The sequence below is a fragment of the Phyllopteryx taeniolatus genome, chromosome 9 (genome assembly GCF_024500385.1).
Source record: "Phyllopteryx taeniolatus isolate TA_2022b chromosome 9, UOR_Ptae_1.2, whole genome shotgun sequence".
NCBI lineage: Eukaryota > Metazoa > Chordata > Actinopteri > Syngnathiformes > Syngnathidae > Phyllopteryx > Phyllopteryx taeniolatus.
The window spans coordinates 27,827,296-27,846,512 of NC_084510.1; the positions used below are offsets into that span (position 1 = coordinate 27,827,296).

At 37.7% G+C, this 19,217-nt stretch overlaps 1 protein-coding gene across 2 annotated transcripts; it reads right to left on the reverse strand.

The window, feature by feature from the left end:
* Window positions 1-3,983: 3,983 nt before the first annotated feature.
* Window positions 3,984-12,174, reverse strand: LOC133484069 (potassium voltage-gated channel subfamily A member 10). 2 transcript variants are annotated; one of them, XR_009790285.1, is made up of 3 exons: window positions 12,037-12,174; window positions 10,606-10,711; window positions 3,984-4,751 (listed from the first exon to the last, which is right to left on the reverse strand). XR_009790285.1 is itself a non-coding variant. In XM_061786149.1 (3 exons), the coding sequence occupies exons 2-3, from the start codon at window positions 10,609-10,611 to the stop codon at window positions 8,129-8,131; spliced, it is 1,656 nt and encodes a 551-aa protein (XP_061642133.1). In that variant the 5' UTR covers window positions 10,612-10,711; window positions 12,037-12,174; the 3' UTR covers window positions 5,668-8,128. The 2 variants fall into 2 exon arrangements, 1 of the variants encoding a protein (XP_061642133.1); XM_061786149.1 differs by lacking the exon at window positions 3,984-4,751 and adding an exon at window positions 5,668-9,778.
* Between the last annotated feature and the right edge of the window lie 7,043 nt (window positions 12,175-19,217).

Sequence of the window (19,217 nt, forward strand, 5' to 3'; positions counted from 1 at the left end):
TGGCCCAGGGGGCGGGGCATGTAAACTCCTCCTTCACCTGCACCAACCAGGCTTCATTACTGTATTAGGCAACCTTTCCATGATTGGCAGTGGCTGTCTCTCTCCATAAACGCAACACCTGGCTGACCCACTTTCTATTCTTTCTTTTATAATCTGTTCATCCATTGATCCGTTCCAGCACCCCCCCCCCCAAAAAAAAACCCAACAACAACATTTAAACGATTTGTAATGCAAAAAATAGCACTCCACATAATATAATAACATAAATAAATAGAATGTAAAGAATTGTAATATTTGCGCATCATGAGTTATCGTGATATCGATGCTGGTTTCGTTAGCCCGTCTGTGGCAGTTCCTGTTACGTATGTGTTAACATTAAGCTAGCAGATTTTAGGGCGAGTGCTGTGAATTGGTTAAATACACAAGGTGTAATTCTTTGTGTTATGCCTAATTTTACAGTTAACTTCAACTGGGAGTGGCAATAAACAGCTCGAAGTAAGCACTTGGTCGCTTTTTTTTCGATCGCTCACGATCCGCCAAAACCGCTGCTCGTCGTAGAGTTTGCTGCCACCATCAAGTGTTTCGAAACGCAAATGTTTTGCCTGCAACTCACGACAAAAGACTCAGCCGAGCTACGGTTCATATCTCGAAACGCTCGTAAATGGGGTCACCTATAAGTTGAGGCACCACTGTGCTTAAATTAGCCAGCGGTAGCTTTGCGCATATATCGTTAATTCACAGTCTGGGCTCAAAAGGGTCAACGGAGACTCCAGACGTCTCCAGTGACAGCACAAATAGTCTCCTTGAAACTAAGTCCTCTTCGCCCTATATGTCCTTCCAAGCTGATTTCCAGGAAGTGCAGCCATTTATCCCGAAGTTGCCGCCCCTCTCTGTTTGCAATGAGCTCATCACACTTAGTGAGTCAGCAGCCGTCCCGATTGTTTACACAATTCTGTACATGCAGGAAACCAAAACACCATTCACTTTTGTTTTCATTTTTATTTTTTATCATATTTATGAATGTTGAGTATCTCTCGAGGTGGACTTTATATTTATGACTCTACTGCTACAATCATAAAGTTATCATAGCAATGAAGTTATGGTTGTTGCACCCTACACGGAGCAAAATGTGTTAAATTAACATTTCTATATATTTTTAAGAACTATATATGAATGTGGTCAAGTGACTTGAGGGCTTTGTACTGACCAGTAAAGCAGCATGTAGTACCACACGTTGCCAGAGGATGGCACGCTAATAACACATCTTTCACACAATTATTATGATAATGCTTAAATACAAATCAAAATACAATTATTATTATTATTATTAAATATTGATGAAATAAATGTAAAAAAAAAAAAACCTACTAATATTAATATTGTAACTATTATTACACAAGATTATAACATAAGTTTTACTTCTTCCCTCTTCAAAATTTGTAATTGTTTTGTTTAGTACTGCATGTTTGAAATAAATTGTCGATCAATCAATTAAATTACCTCCCATCACAATAAATAATATATGAGCATAACCATAGAAATATACAAAATATTTTAATTTGTGGTTCAGACTATTGTTCAAATTTATGATGACCATTTGAGCTAAGAAGATGGGTTTATTATAATATATATATCAGTTGTTATAATATATTCACAAATCTCATAATAAGAATTAGTTATAATAAAAATGTAAAAATACATGATAATATTGGATGGGAGAATTTTTTTTTTTCAAATCTTCCAGCCAGTCAGTTTAATCACTGATTTGTAAGAAAGGCTTACCTTTGTGGAGTTTTAACAATTTAACTTTAGCTGACTCAACGTTGTCTGAGAAATAAAATCCTTTTATAACGGACTGAATGGTCTTTATCACCTCCATTTCCTCATAAGAGCTCAAAGAGGCGTCTATGAGTCCTACAACAAATCCGCTAACTTTCTCCTTTATTTGTACTTTTCACCCTCCCCGGAATTTTGACGTAAAAGTATTGTATTAAAAAATAAAAATCAACACTGTACAAGAAGATACACGAGACATCAAACAGTTCCATTTGCTAGATGAGTTGTGGCACTTACCCACTTGCCCTTTTTGAAATTAGATAGTAGAGTCGTTAGCTGCTAGCTCGATAGCCGCTCTGTTGAACTTCGACTGTACACCAAATCTGAAGAATTATGTTTTATGGTGCTTTATATGAAGTACAAAATATGTATCAGAAGCAAAACAAATATTTGCTTGCAACAGTGCCATCTGCTGGATCTGGTGGGGCAACTTGTCACTTGCCCCTAACGTACATGAGTCGACTGCGAACTAGATAGCTAAACTTGGCTAGCAGCTAACGTCAGCATGGGCTGCACTATTTGCAAGGGCAAGTGGGGAGATGCCCTACCACATCCAGCAGATGGCACTGTTGCGAGCAAAGCTTGTTGCCCTTAATTCAAATCGACAGCGATATCAACCCCTAATGTTAGCTGCTAGCTAGATAGCCGTTGATATCAGCTCTACAACAATCTTCCCAACCTTATTCTATTAGTGCTCTGTATTCAATATAAAATACGTACAGTGAACCTGTGCGTATTTGCGCACAAATTCACCTATTTGCATTTTTTCTATGAAATCTATCCTCACCTATTTGATGGAAAAAAAAACACCTACTCATTTTGGTGTATTTTTTTGTTTACATTCTTTAATGCTCTAAGATGCCACACGATGGCGCCAAAGTCATAACTAATAGGAAAGCAGTAATTGGTGCCAAGGAAGTATGTTGAACTTATACATCTTGACGATTAAGGATTTTTGTATGTCAAGTAGGAGCTAAGTACCAAGTAAATAACTAAGCTGAGTAACAGCTCCGTTTTTTTGCGGAAGTTACTGAGGTATCTATTTGCTGCGTGTGTTTTTGCTCTGCTGAAATCACTTTTAAGCCATTTATCTTTAAGGATAATGTTGTAATTAGTTCAAAATTCTATTTAAAGTATTTTGGGATCATAGTTTACAGTTTCAAACTAAAAATATAGGCAATTATAAACATTTTTAGAAGGGGTGTCAGTTATTTGCATTTTTTTTCGCTGCTTGTGGCAGACAAAAACAAACAAAAAAAAAACAGTTTTTCTCTCTACGGTGCCATCTGCTGTTTCTGGTGGGGCACTTCCCCCCTTGCCCCTAATGTAAATCGACAACTTTTTTTAAACCAGTTTTTCAGAAGCTAGTTCACATTTTGTGTTTAAAAAAATTTATTCTTCAATTGAGTCCAAAGGCTAATGCCAAACACGTCCTAGTCAGCAAAGTCAGGGCGCTGAATCGTGCCAGAGTATGCCGCCGATCAATAAGACACGGCGGCGCGAAGCTGCTCGTGTTGTGATCAAGGTCAGTCCAACCGTCAGCGCATCCTGACGACAGTCTGAATGCAAATGCTGAACTTTGTCGCCTGTTTTACATTCAGCTCATAAGCAAACAGTCTGCTGAGTAAGCAGGAATCCGACACGCTGGTATGCAACTTGCCCGTCCATTGTTTCCAAGGAGGGGCGTGGCTTGTCCAGTCATGCGACGGTGCTATATTTAGACCGTGGCGTAAAACTGATATGCAATGTATGTACTTTTCTAATACTGAAATTTTGGAGAATTTGAAATATTTTAAAACAAAAACACAATACCATTGAAAAATAGTACAAGCTATCAGACAAAAAAGTGAAAAAATACTACGTAAAAAAATACAAAAAATGAAAAATAGAAAAATATTACAGAAAGATTTTTTTTATTTTAGATTTAAAAAAATAACTTACTAGAAATATTGCTTATATTTTTCAACCCAAAGAATTTACTATAAAAATATTAGACAAAAATAAGCAGACAAAAAAAGTGAATAAACAAACAAATATTTCAAAACATTACGTGACGATTAAAAAAATACAACAAAAAGACAAAAACAACAGAAAAATATAAAAAATATTGTTTGAAAAATACACAAATATCAGATAAAAGACAAAAAACAAGAACAAAACTTGTGAAAAATACAGAAATATTTGAGAATAATTGAAAATATTAAACACAAGCTTGAAACATGAAATAAATGAGAGTAAAAAAAGACAAAATTAAAAATAATGAATGAACAAATATTTACAACACATGACAAAATGCACACATGTAATATAAAATAATACAAAAATTCCACACAAATGTAGAAACATAAAATAACCAAATAGTAGAAAAAAAATACTGAAATTGTAATCATTCCAAATTACATTAGATGAAAACTACAAACAGATTTGTTGATAAGTACAAAATTATTAGATGAAAAATATGCAAATATTATAACACACAACATTCTTTTGTTAAAATGCACAAAATAATAATACAATGCAAAGTATTGCAACCCCCAAAAATAGAAAAAAAATATGAAAAATAAAAAACATTATGACAGTAATCTCCCCCCCCCCAAAAAAACAAAATATATATAAACTATTGCACAAAAATATTAGATAAAAAATCCTCACAAATAACATATTTTTAGATAGTGGTGTAAAGCTGCTGTGTCACATTTCTGCTGACCTTTGAATGGAGTCCTCCGGATTCCTTTGGTGTAATACCTGATGAATTATAAATGACAGCAGCATCACATCGGCGTCGACCTTGTGAGAGTCACCTGTGTGTGTGTGTGTGTGTGTGTGTGTGTGTGTGTGCGTGTACTTGCCTGCCTGATGCCCGTCGTTCAGTCAGTGATCCACCAGCCGAACAAGGACGCAATGATTTTTGTTCTCTGCAAATGATGCTCTTATTAATTATTCATCTGCTTACTCACTGGGAGAGTCCGTCCGCCCGTCTATATATTGGCAAAAAAAAACCTAAAATATTTATTAAATGATTAAAAACAGAAAATATGAGAAAAAAGAAACCGTAATCAACAACAATATTGTGATGGAATACAAAAATATTTGAAAATAAGATTACATATTAGATACAAATAAAGCATATTACATGACAAAAAGAAAATGTTAAATAAATTACAAAATTATGACAAAAAATATAAAACATATTTGAAAATAATAAAAATTATTTATCAAAAGCACAAAACTTTGTTAGAAATATACAAAAAAACAGTAAAGGAAAAAAAACACAGGAGTATTAGATAATGAATATATATATATATATATATATATATATATATATATATATTAGAAATTTGATACAAAATATTAGATGAAAATAAATGTCAGAGTAAAAGTAATTATGTCCATATATGAAATTAAAAATGTAATAAAATATTTGAAAAAAATAAATTAAACCCACAAACCTTACTTTAAAAATATAAGAAAAATGACAAAAGAATACAAAGAAAAGTGTTTAAAAATAACACAAAATATTTGAAAAAAACATAAATATTTATAAAAAATACGAGTGTTATGGAAATTTATAACATTTAGCTGGAAAATGAACAAATATTACAAAAACTATGACAAAATAGAACAAAATAATACAAATTATAAGATAAAGTAATATTAAATTATTATAGATTTTTTTTGTCATACAAATATACCAAAATATTAGACAAAAACAACTACATACAAAAATTGTAAACTATCAGACATGAACATTTAGAATAGACAAATATATATATATATATATATATATATATAGAGAGAGAGAGAGAGAGAGAGAGAGAGAGAGAGAGAGAGAGACATTTTGTTGTCATATAAATATATCAATATTTATATTATATATATATATGTATATATATATATAATATAAATATTGATATATTTATATATTTATATTACAATTACAAATACAAATATTGATAGATTTATATGAAAAAAAATCTATAATAGACAGTGGAGTGGACTGTGAGCTGCTTGCCCTTGTTTTAACATATTAGTTATCACCCAAATAATGAGCGGTTGACTCCAGACAGTTAATAGCATACATGTTTAATGGAAGGCACTACTTACAGAATAAATAAAACGTCACTCACTCATTCATTCATTATAACTGAGAGCTAAAACTCCATTTTTTTGTTGCTGTTGTTGTTGTCATTTGGAAGTTCCGTGCATAAATGCATAGAGAAAAGGCATATCTTTCAAATGAATCCTGGTCTAAATCAAGGTTTAGTTCCAATTCTTGCACTTCTGCTGGTTCATCGGTGCAAAAACGTTTTTTTTGCACTCGCTTGCAAAATGACAAACGTGGAGTTAGCCCGCTCTAGCTGTCAGTGGGTCAAGTGTACTCGGCAAGAATAAGTGCTTCTTCTAAGCATAAAGTGCTGAGTAGCCAAGTCACTAAATGATGCAGCCTTTACATCTTATTGCCTCCCATTTAATTATTGCTGTGTTCCTGGGGTCAAACAGGGTTCCCCTATGCCCACATCAACATTATTGCATACAGTACATTTATTGCAAGATTACATTCATGGCCGTTGCTATATAAACTCTATTTATACGTGTCATGGAGTCACATTATCATGATTAAAATGCGGCATGCATGTCTAACAGTCTCATTTGATTATCACTAGACCATTAAAATGTTTATAATTAGCTACATTCGTTATGTCAAACCTTAGTAGTAGCCTCATTTCTGCATGCCATGCTATATAAATAATACATTGTTTATTTCGTTTAAAGTGTGCAAAGTGAATTGTGTTCTGCCCCCCCTCTGCCCACCCACCCACCTTCCTTTTATCCAAAGTATAAATCTTACAGTATGTCACACGGTGATGATAAATGTGCTTTCCTGAGCCTCACAAAGTGCGTATGTGGAGATTAACATTCAGCGCAATCGTTCGACAAGCTCTTCAAATTGTACTTTAAAAATTTTATATTGCGTAATTATGCTCAATTGGCAAGAAAACATCAAATGTCGATGCATATTTTTGTTTTTTTGTCCCATTAGCATTTGATTGATATTTTACTAAAACTTGCAAAGTATACAGGATTTCATATATCATTTTACAACAACAATTGAAGATGTCTCGCACAGCGTGGACATGTCCCAGCATCCTTGAAAGCCTCTCGTAGATTTAGCTGAATACGATAAGGTGAAGCTTCACATGCGACTAATGATTTTTTTGGTTGTTGTTTTAGTAATGGAGGAGGGGACTGTTTGGGAGGTCGTCACAAGGACAGGCTGGAGAGGACACGGGTCACTTCATTAGGTACACCCCTATGACTGAACATTATGCCTATACAAAGAGAATAACATTTACAATACTACAACTGTTCACAATGATTTCAAATAGATGCATCATTTGCATTGTAAATCTTTATTTTTTTCGTTATCTAATAGTTGGACTAATGGTCAATCTAGAATTGGAGGACATTTTTTGTCCAAGTTTTAAATCAGCTTTTTTTTGTTTTGTTTTGTTAGGATTTTGTCAATGTCTTCCTTGTGATTGTTAAAACGTTTAATTTTGTCACAGACATTTTATATACTATAGAAGTAATTATGCTCTGAAGTTGTCTCTCAACATATAGGCAACCCTGCTACGAAAACCTTTTTTAGCCATCTAGAGGAAAAAAAAAAAGAAAAAAAAGTGAGCTACATGACTGAGCAGAAATTACATCATCAAGCTAAATGCTCAGTCTAATTCAAATAAACGTTTACTTTCCTTATGTAATTGTAAAGGATAAATGATTGATTCAGCAATATTTTTTCTAAATATATGTTTTTCAGGGAATTGGGTATCTGTTGTGGTACACAAAGCAAAATATATGATACGATAAATAAAAATCGTCTACAATGTGTACTGTTCATGGTTGGGCTGGACAAAAGAAATTATTTGATGGTTTATTTTATTTTTTCCTTTAAAAAAAATAGCAAAAAAAAAAAAAGATAAAATAAGGGTCTGATTTTCAAAAACGCTGTTGCCAAAATTTTCCTCCAATTCTGGAATGACAAAAAAAATTTTTTTTAGGGGGGCGTCAATTGTGGGTTTCATTATTCACGGTAGGGCTTGTCCCCAATTCTGCGCTAGTAGCCCAGCAATTTGTCAAATGAACAGATGGAATTTACATTTGTTAAAATGGTCCCTCTTGTGCTGACTTGTGCATATTTCACTTTGTCCAAAAGAAGACAACTTAGGTAAAGGCTTCAAAGTGTCATCATGCTGCAGCAGTACAAAAATGATTGGAGGAAAATGTTGCTTTACGAGTTGTAGCCGTTCTTCTCGACGCTCCAGGTGCTTTTGTCGAGCGACGCCGCGCTGCCGTACTTGTCGGCCAGCGTGCTCTTCTGCGCCTCGGTGGCGGCGTCGATCATCCGCTTCTCCTCCTGCTCGGTCTCGCGGTGGTAGAAGTAGTTGAAGTTGGACACGATGACGGGCACGGGCAGCGCGATGGTCAGCACGCCGGCGATGGCGCACAGGGTTCCCACCATCTTGCCGCCTATGGTGCTGGGGCACATGTCTCCGTAGCCCACCGTGGTCATGGTGACCACCGCCCACCAGAATCCGTCCGGGATGCTGACGAACTGCGTCTGGGGCTCGTCGACTTCGGCGAAGAAGATGGCGCTAGAGAAGAGGATGACGCCGATGAAGAGGAAGAAGATAAGCAGGCCCAGCTCTCGCATGCTGGCCTTCAGGGTCTGCCCCAGGATCTGGAGCCCCTTGGAGTGGCGCGACAGCTTGAAGATGCGGAACACTCTCACCAGGCGGATGATCCTCAGGATGGCGAGCGACATGTTTTGGCTGGAGTTGGTATCATCGTCGGGAGTGGTTGCCAGCTCCGTGCCCAGCGTGACGAAGTATGGGATGATGGACACGATGTCGATGATGTTCATGATGTTGTTGAAGAAGTCGCTCTTACTGGGACACACGGCAAAGCGAACGCCTGCCTCAAAGCAGAACCAGATTATGCAAATGGTTTCTACGATAAAGAAAGGGTCCGTAAGGTAGGCTAGGATGTCTTTGGGGGCAGGGTGAGGACTTGAACCTTCGCTGGTCCCGTTAACAACATGAGCCGCATCGGGAGTGAAATCGCTACCCTCCCTGAACTCTGGTAGCGTTTCCAGACAAAAGATAAAGATGGAGATGACGATGACAAACACCGAGACGAGAGCAACGGATTTGGCAGCACTGGAGCTCTCAGGATACTCGAACAGGAGCCAGAACTGTCTCTGGAGCTCGTTGGTGGGCAACAGGACCTCGGGCTCTTTGATGAACCCTTCGTCTTCACGGAACTGCTCCATGGCCTCATGGCCCAGCTGATAGAAGACGATCTCACTGGCGAAGACATCTAATGGGACGTTGGCTGGCCTGCGGACCCTCCCGCCAGATTGGTAAAAGTACAGGACGCCGTCGAAAGAAGGGCGGTTACGGTCGAAGAAATACTCGTTCTTCATGGGGTCGAAGTGGCGCATTCGTTTGACGGGGTCGCCCAGTAGAGTCTCCGGGAACCGGTTGAGCGTGCTCAGCTGCGTCTCGAACATCAGCCCCGAGACATTGATGACCACCTTCTGGTCTCGGTCCTCCACGCCGATCTTCTCGAACAAGTCCTCATTGTCGTAGCAGTCCCTCGGCATCCTGCTGAAGACGCCTTCAGAACCCGACTCGCCGCTCACCAGGAGCTTTAGATTGGAGATCAGGCTGCAGCTACTGGAAGTGGCTTTGGATGGCGTGGAAGGGGACGGACCCTCGCGGCGGGACCAGCGAGGGGACAGACGCGGGGACGGCAGGCGGCGGGGTGAGGGCTCGGGATCCTGGGCCTCCGACGTGGGCGACGTCGGGTAGCCCGAGTCGCTGGGGTCGCCCAAGTTGATGCCCACATCGTCCACGTTTTCGAAGTTAACCAGAGGAACCTAGATAGAGATACCGCACGAAGTAACAACAAATACAAAAGCAGCATTGAGGAGGAATGAAAAGAAATTAAAATCTAATCAAAGAGAGAAAAAAAAACCGATGTTGTATGTGGTAAGTATTACATACTGTATAGATTTGCGTATTTTTTTTTAAAATTGGGGTTCATACACTGATATTCCCTGAAAATCGCCTATTTTATCTGTTGTAGTGCTGAAGCCAAATCAATAAAAGTAGTGCTTTGACGCCATGTGGTGGAATCTTTGTTGTTGTTGTTGTTCATGGATAATGTTTTTTCGTCTGCGTTTGAGATGTTCTGTTTTGTTGGTGGTCCTTGAATGCACCTGGTGCACAGTCAAAAGTCAAACTGAAATCTTGTCTGATGCCGCTACGAATAGCTTGTGTGTCACAATTTGGCTGTATTCCGCGAAAATTCTTTATTTTGTGTAAATGCCGAAAGATGAGTTTAATGACTTAATACTCTTAGTGTAAAGTGCAAGCGCGCATGCCCATGGGTGATGTCACATTAGCTTGTGGTAGCGTGTTATTTATGCTAGTAAGCTAGCTAACACTATTCATGATTCCATGTGTGAAGGTGGATTGTTTCTGTTGAATAATCTAACTACTGAATACAGTCGTTTATGTAACATGGGCCCGTGATTGCGTACATGCTAAATGCATGGTGTTGATGCTTTATTATCCTCTCCGTTTGAATTGCTTTGGGGCCATCTTGTGGCATCTATAGGCTGAACAATTATTAGTATCAATTACAGATTTCCGCAATTTCATTCAGGTCTCGGTCCTTATTTGCTGTAATATTTGTGCAAACCTCCATCGCTGTCCGTCTCTTCGGCCGTCAGGAATGCAGGAGGGGGTCCCGCGTGGACCTTGGTCCTGCTGGCTGGCATCCAGGCAGCTTCAGTCTTCTCCGTAACCTGAACGGAGAGAAGAGCAAAAAGCAACCCTGCTGTGTTAAAAGTTATTTTTTTTTTTTGTCCTATTTTGTTAGCATCAGCACACAACTCGCCATCTGATACCTGCAAATGTTCCAACTTGAGATCATGACAGAAGTGAAACCTCGGCAGGTTTGCCCGGGAAACTGCTTACACTGAATGAATGCGTGTGCGCGTGTGTGTGTGCGTGAGTGTGTGTGTGATCAGGTGTTACAATATTACTGCATAGAACATTGCAGATACTTCATCAGGTACACCTGCGCCTGTAATCCAATGACATCCAATACAAAATTTAGCCTTGTCAAAACTTTACACTGTTTGGATTCAACCGATAAACCAACTTAATTTGTTCCTTGTTCTTATATGTAGTTTTATAATTTAAAATATTTTTTTTTAGCCATTGCTCAACATTTTTCTTCATGTTTTCTTGACGAACACAACAATACGTTCATGTTTATATCATTACCTAATATACGGGAAATACTACAACAACAATATCGAAACACTATCTAAACTGCACTTTGGTCATTTTCCCCCTGTTTTATTTTTGTACATTTTCTTTGCATATCCTCGTTATTTCTTTGCTCTGTGTCACTCATCTATGATTGTAAAGTTTGCAGGGCTAAAAAAGCCTTACGTGGGGGGATAAGGTAAACATTTTTTAAAAACAGCTGAAAAAATATAACACAAAATATATAGCTACATATAAAATAAATGAATAAACAAATCTTTAATAATACATAAAATAATAAAACATTTAATTAAATAAAAATAAAACACAGACAAATATATGAGTACTGTTAAGAAAATTTTTTTTAATTAAGATTTTAAAAATATATTACGCACAAATAGATGGTGATAAATAACAAAAACAATATGAAAAAACAGCCTCACAGTGGTGCACACAACCCCATTTTTAAGTACATTTTAGTTTTTAAAATAAAAGAAAAAATCATTGTTTACTGACTCAACTCTGTAGGATGATTTTTTATACACTTTATTGGCCCTGGAAAAGACAAAAAATGGTCGGATTCATTCAGGTCAAGGTTATCGACAAAGGTTGAATGGAGGCAACTGGACTCGTTTTGTTGAAGACTTTTTTTTTTTTTTTTTTTTGCATTGCAGCACAGGCACAAATATTCAGCAGCGAGACATAAGATAATAAAGAAATGCCGATTGTGCAATGTCAGCCAAAAACAAAAAACCCAAACTTTGCATCTGCTCGTGAGCTGACATTGAACAATGACCCCATGACCTTCAGCATCACACAAACAAATCAAAACAATCTGAAAGGATGACCCACTCACCTACTGGCTCGGCAGGAGTGCTCTCCACTTCTTCTTCTTTTTCCACTTCTACCCTCCTAGCTCGCCCGCACTCCCCCTCAAGAGCGTCCCTACCAAAGCTGCCATTGGGTAATTGAACACCTGATAGGAAACGAGAGCTGCCACATGCACACAAATACAAAACAACGCGCACACACACACACTCATGCAAGGTTTGAAATGCTGAGGGAGGGATGGTGGGATGAGGGGTAGAGGTGGGGGTGGTGGGTGGGGGGGCATGGTGGGGGGTCACCTGGAATGTCCCCCCCCCCCCCCCCTGAGCATCAGCTCAGTGATAGGAGATTTAACGCCTGACGTGGTGTGAAGGAAGGCTCACCCCTCCTCCCACTTTTTTTTTTTTTTAACCGCTTTGCTTTTTTTGTCCTTCCCGCAGAGTAAGCATGCACACACGCTAGGATCGTCCAATCCGGCGTCACCTTGGGGATTAGACTGCATTGTGCACCCGCCCCAACCCACCAATACAGTACAATACCTGACAGAGCACCTGCACACATGCACACATCTGTCTACCCGTCTCACGCTAGGTAAAAGCATTTCAAAGAACTATTGATTTATTATTATTATTATTTTAATTTAAATCTCAAGTGTGAGGAACACCCTCACTTGAGTGCAGTAAACATGTGCCACTTTTAAGGGGAAATAACTCCTTCATTGACCTTGTCAAAAGTGCGAGGCATACATTTGGAGCAAGTAGGAGTGTATCAATGTACCATCCACACTCATTATTGTAATCTTTTTACAGCGATTTAAAAAAAAACCTATACAAACATTTAAAATAATGAATAAAACAAGATTTAAAAGAATCAAATTTTGCATAATTTGAATGGATGAAAATGGGTTGTGCTAAAGGTTTTACGAAGATATTTAAACATTCAGCAAATAAATAAATAAATACGTATGTATAATGTATATAGGAATGTTGCAAGATCTTTTTTAAAATTATAATTATAATTGTAAAAATAATTTTCAAAAAGGTATATTTAGAACTTTTTGTGTCTAAAGGTTCTACCCCAAAACCACAACGAAGTGCACCTAATGCACCTAATGACACTTTATCCACAGCCGATGTACTGTCATCATCTTTAGTTTAGGTTAGTTCAGTATAATGTAGGTTGCTTTAAAGAAAAGAAACAAACTGGGATTAGAGAACCAAAAAAAAAAAAAAGTTTAGTGCAATAGTGGTCTAAGTCCAATCGTCCAAAATCTGTCAATATTTCATGTGAGATGACCAATTGATAAGTAGCATTCAGTTTTACTGTACTAACATGCAGATGTACTGAAACCCAAGCTAAAGCTAAAGATCCAAGTCTTGCATCAATGTCTGAACCTCATTGTCTGGGATTTTGGCCCAGTGTTGCGCTGATGAATCTGGAAGAGTGTTGAACGCAATAGTGGACTTCCTCTATGTATCAAAATTGGAACTGACTTTTGATTTAGATTAGTATTCATCTCAAAGATAAGCCTGTTCTCTATTTATTTTTGCGCTTAACTTAAAAATGACAACACTAACGTTAGCCCATTCTAGTTCTCAGTGGCTCAGTTAAGAACAGATTAAATTAACAGCTCCAAGTATTACAGCGGTGAATAAAACATTTAATTCCAGCAGCGGCTTGACCTTGAAAACTTTCCAACTAAAGTTCCTCGTTGACGTTTTACCAGCAGGGCGGCCAATTTGGAGGCAAAAGGCGAGACTCTAATGTTAACCCGCTTCCAAGCACAGTGCTTGTGTGCTGCCGTGGTGCTGCGGGTCGCCCCCGCTTTCCTGTAACACTGCGGTGCGAGCGGCACCGCTGCAGCCTGCACGGAGCACGTCAAGGTCGCCCCCCCTTTCTCCCACCCACAAAAAGCTCATCTTAAGTCTTTACAGTCGAGCGTTCGCTATCCGTCATATTAGGCCGTCGCCTCCAGGGCGGGGAGGGGGGGGTCTCATTGTGTGCATCCATGAGTGTAAACTTCACAACGTATGCATGCAAGGTTATGGGAGGACAAACATGTGCATACACAAGCAGGGATGTGTTTCCCATTTGTTTGAGTTGTACAAACTAGTACAATTATCCATTCTTACAAACCAAACTTTCCACTCAGAGTGTCAGGGTAAAATCATCAGCACATTGATACTACTGATATTGGTGCTTTTCTTGCTGCCAAAATTGTCACCACTATTGATATTTGTTAATTTTCGGGGGGAGATGTTTTGCGAATTTTCTGACCACCACAATAGTGTGTTAATGCACGATGCAATATTAGAACAAAATGTGTCAACGATACCAACCGTATCATGATACAGGTCAAAATTGTTAGCACATCGATACTATGTTGATGCAATACAATGATACTGCAATATCTTGCCAACGATATTAACTGTATCACGATACAGGTCAAAACCGATATTGGTGCTTTACTGTTTTGACTTTTGGAGCATATTTTCCAAGTTTTATGACCACTGAACTAATGCTTGTGATTTACAATCCAATATTCTTAATATTTTTCCAGGTATACCACCAGTATCACGTATAAATAGTATAAATAGTCTGGATAGCAACACTATTGATATTGGCAATTTTTTAGTTTTTTTTGTTTTTCTATGTCAATATGTATGTCCAAGACAACAATACTATACAAGAGATATTTTCTATTCAAAGGTTGATGATTTTTATTACTGCCATAATTTGTCAATCACGATACAGGTCAAATATATTTTTGGTATTAGCACTTTTCTCATTCGACTGTGGGAGCATATTTTCCATGTTCTACAACCACCAAACACGCAGTAATAACTCACAATGCAATACTACAAAATTTGCCATCGATACCACCAGTATCACAATACAGGTCAATGCAGTAACATGGAGGTCACTCGCATCGCAGTAAAAGACGGTCAAGTTGGCGACACGACGGCGGGAGCGCGGCTGAATCGATGGCGAGTGATTTGTGTCGGTAAAAGTGAGCGGGGCTGTGGTAAACGGCTAAAGCATGAGCTCCGCCGTAGCATCCCGTGGGAGTCGTGACTGAGACGTCCCCTTCCTCTGCCTGTCCTTCAATGCTGCGCTTCATCCAGCAAACGCTCAGCACCTCCCCCTGCTGCTGAACCTTCGAACCTCAACAAAGCAATTTTCCCATCAGCACGCTCGTGTGTGTGAAGAGGAACACACGCTTGCAAAACACCAGTCTCTACTGAGATTGTAAATTACAGAAAAGAACTGATAATAATAATAATAATAATAATAATAAAATAAAAAAATAAATAATAATAATAATAATCAGCAAGGCTCACATGTATGGCAAGCTGTTTGAGCATTTATTGGAAACCATTGATATCCAGACAATTCGGCACACAAGTACAGCAGTAAAGTTTTTCCATTACTGCCTTACATTACGGTATGACATTTTTGCACACTAAAAGGACGACTTCGGCCGACTGGTATGATAATTGCATGTTACTAGTGAGGTAAAACTACTAATGGGCATTTTGGATCTGCTAGTACGACCCACTTGGGTACTAACGTTGTGACACATGCCTACTAGTTGTGCCTCGTAGTGTTAATAGTGCAGCACAGTAGTTTACCAGTAAGGTTTAGTTGTGAACTAGTAGGCCAAAAGTGCTACTAATAGCCTACTGTGAATGTGCCCACAAGTGCACAAAAAATGACTGACACTCAGTCAGTCATACCTTCTGTCTCACGTTGACTGTTTTTCCTCAGGCACGGTGGTTTCTTGCAAATTAAACTACAAGCACAAGATGGCGCCAGAGAGGGATTTTTTTTTCTTTCTTCACAGATCATATTCATGTACTATGTATTCTTGTATGCATGTTGGCACTTTTACCTGAAGACAAAAAGTTTATTTTTTTAAATAGCAAACTCTTCCATTGATCCATCCTAAAGTGAAAACTGAAATATATACATAGTGTACATTTATACATACATACATGCATACTATAATATATGCAAAATCTTCACATGTATTGTGATGTATTATTCACCCACTAGATACACAGCTGCAACACGTATGTACACGTATATACTGCTGGAAACAATTCCCCCCTTTGGCTTGTTTTCACTGATACTCTTGTGGAAAGCAATCAAAACACAAAAAGACAAAGAAAAAAAAAAATTACCTGGAATTTTGTTTGTTTGTTTGTTTCTGTTTGCAGGGTCACACTTCCTTTGTGTGTGTGTGTGTGTGTGTGTGTGTGTGTGCATTTTGACTGCAGCTGTGGTCCAGTTGTGCTAAGAAGATTAAAAGCAGCGCGGCCCATCACGAAATATTCCCCTCCCGCTCCACACTAAACTATATCGCACGCTTGATCGACACGCGTGGATGCTTGCCAGCATTCACTAATCAAAAGACAGGTAATCTAATCTCGCTAATATCGAGGTCTGCCGTGACAAGCGGGAGGGACCATGGCGACCAACCAATCGCGGAGCGGCCTGTCATTTGATGCTGACCTCTTACACTCCGTTGGGTCATATTAGATGTTTAGCTTTTATTTTTTAAGGATTTTATATATACATATATATATATATATATATTAGCATATATATATATATATATATATATATATATATATATATACGTATACAAAAATTCAATCCGAACAATTATTATTAATACAAAATATCATGAAATGAAATAGTAGAAATATGAATATTTTTTAATCAAATTTAAAAACTAAAATGCAATTATAAATTCAATTTTAAAAATAACAAATTCAAGGACATTATCGACAACAATAGCTACTAATGTTTTTAAATTAAATACAAAGAAAATGAAAGAACGAGTGAAAGAACTGAAACAGTTACTAAAATTTTAAAATTATATGAAATATCAAAATATTAAAAGTGAAATTAATAAAAAAAATATTTGAAAAATAAAAATAATTATAAATTAAATTACTAAAAACATTTTAATGACTAAATATGAAGACAGTAAAATACAATAAGTAATAAACAATATTAATTTGTATAAGTTGTATTTACAAAAACCTTCCTTTGACAAAGGCATACAAATTTGCTGGAAAAATCATAAAATAAATTCAATTTAAAAAAAGGTTGAATGCAATTACTTTGGATTATATTTTCACATTTAAATTAATTAAAAAATAAAGAAAATAATAAAATGTCAAATACATTTCATAAAATAGCAATAGCAAATACATATATATTTATACATATATAGCACAAAATGAAGTTAAAAAAAAGTACATTCTTACAATATTTTATTTATGTATTTTATTTATTTATTTATTATTTAATATCTAATGACTTTAATAAAGACATTATTTAAGAATGAATTCATGCACTGATTAGCTGGAGGCAGGGGGGAATTGGAAGCAAAATGGTTACGTACCAACATCACGGTCTGGAACAGGCTCGAAATCCTGTGCATTGCCATCTCGTGGTCCCACAGAACACCATCAGCGGTATCGCCCTTCACTACAGATATGAATGATATTGTTGATCTTAAATAATTGTCTGATTGATTATTATAACAATGGTCTAATTGTAAGTATGTAACATTTTATCAGACAGTCGCGTGCTGGTGAAGGAAGTGCTCCCGACATCCCCTCCGATTCAACATTCCTTCGGGCTGCCGTGGAGGCGATTTAAGCGGCGCTTGTCACGTTAATAATAGTTCTGGCTCACAACGCGGCCAATTTACTGATAAACACACACACACACACACATGCACACACACACACGCAGTGATCCCTGTTCCAAAGAAAGCTGAAGTCAAACCGGAACTTTTGTTTTTCTGGTTACAGTAACATTTAACCTGCCAAGTTTTGTAATGTGGGAGAGTGAAAAATCAGGGATGTTAAAAAAGAAATAAAAAATCACTAACACACCCCACACCACAGGATAATTGTTCAGGATAATCTTTTCGAACTATCGGACAATCGGGCCTTTGCTGTATTTAATCGCCACGGAGAGAAAAAGCTCAAATTTGGCCCGATTGTCGCTATTGTCTATCATTGACAATGATATTAAATCGCAGATATTGGCCAGATGAAACTTTTACACGGCCCTATTGCCCACTTTTGCAAGACAATCTTACACAACACACTATTAGAGCAGTAAGCACACACTTCATCCTGCGTGGAGTCGCTCACATTTTGATGTTAAAAATCGGGACATGTGTACCCCACTTAAATAAGAACCCGATGACCGTGGATGATTTTGGACACAAGTCGTCGGATTGTGGATTTGCTGCCGCTCGTCAGTCACTTTTTCAAGGCCTTCACGAAGCAACGCAAGAATGACAGTAACTGCTTTGCAGTGACAGCAGCTACACTGAAAATGAATTATTACAAGTTGTGCTGCATGAGGGCATCCAATGTTGGCACAATACGAGGAGTCTAATGTGGCTGTGTTATTACTATAATTATTATTATTATTATTAACACTTCAGAGCTTCCTGTCATTTGACGCCCATACGGGGCGTTTATCTGAGGAGAGCAGCTTTAAAGCCCAAACAATGCACATCGTGCTAATCTCTGACGCTAATACACACGCATGCCTGGAATAACATCTTTCTTATGAAATATTACTGCAGCAAAGCTATGTGGTATGTACAGTAATTAGTTGACCTTATGCTGTGGATATAAAAAATCTACACAACCCTGTTCAAATGCCAGGTTTTTGTGCTGTGAGACGTAACTACAAAAATGTCAGGGAAAGCTTACTAGAACATCGGAACTTTATTTGGGGTTAATGTTGGACAACATTAAAGATTCATTTTCAAGGCTGAATTAAAAAAAAAAAAAGCACATTGTGAGGAAAGGTTGGACAAAGCTGGTTTGCTACACCCCAGATTTATTTACCATTTCCAGAGCGGAAACAACTGCGTAGCTAGCAATGACAACACCCAACAGCTAGCAAAAGAGGATTCTGGTTTTTAGGTTTTTGTCATGTTATGAACTACATGATGATTGTGAAATGCTATACTGTAGTGTAGAGATTTGGAATTGAATGTTGTCATGGAAGATGTACAGGGCTTGACATGAACTGTTTTGGTCAGCCACTATGGCTACTGGTTTCCCAGAGTTACTAGCCACTCAGCATTTTAACCAGCCACAGCCAGCCAAATAGACAAACAAGAACTGACACTCACATTCCCACCTGTGAACATTTTAGAGACTT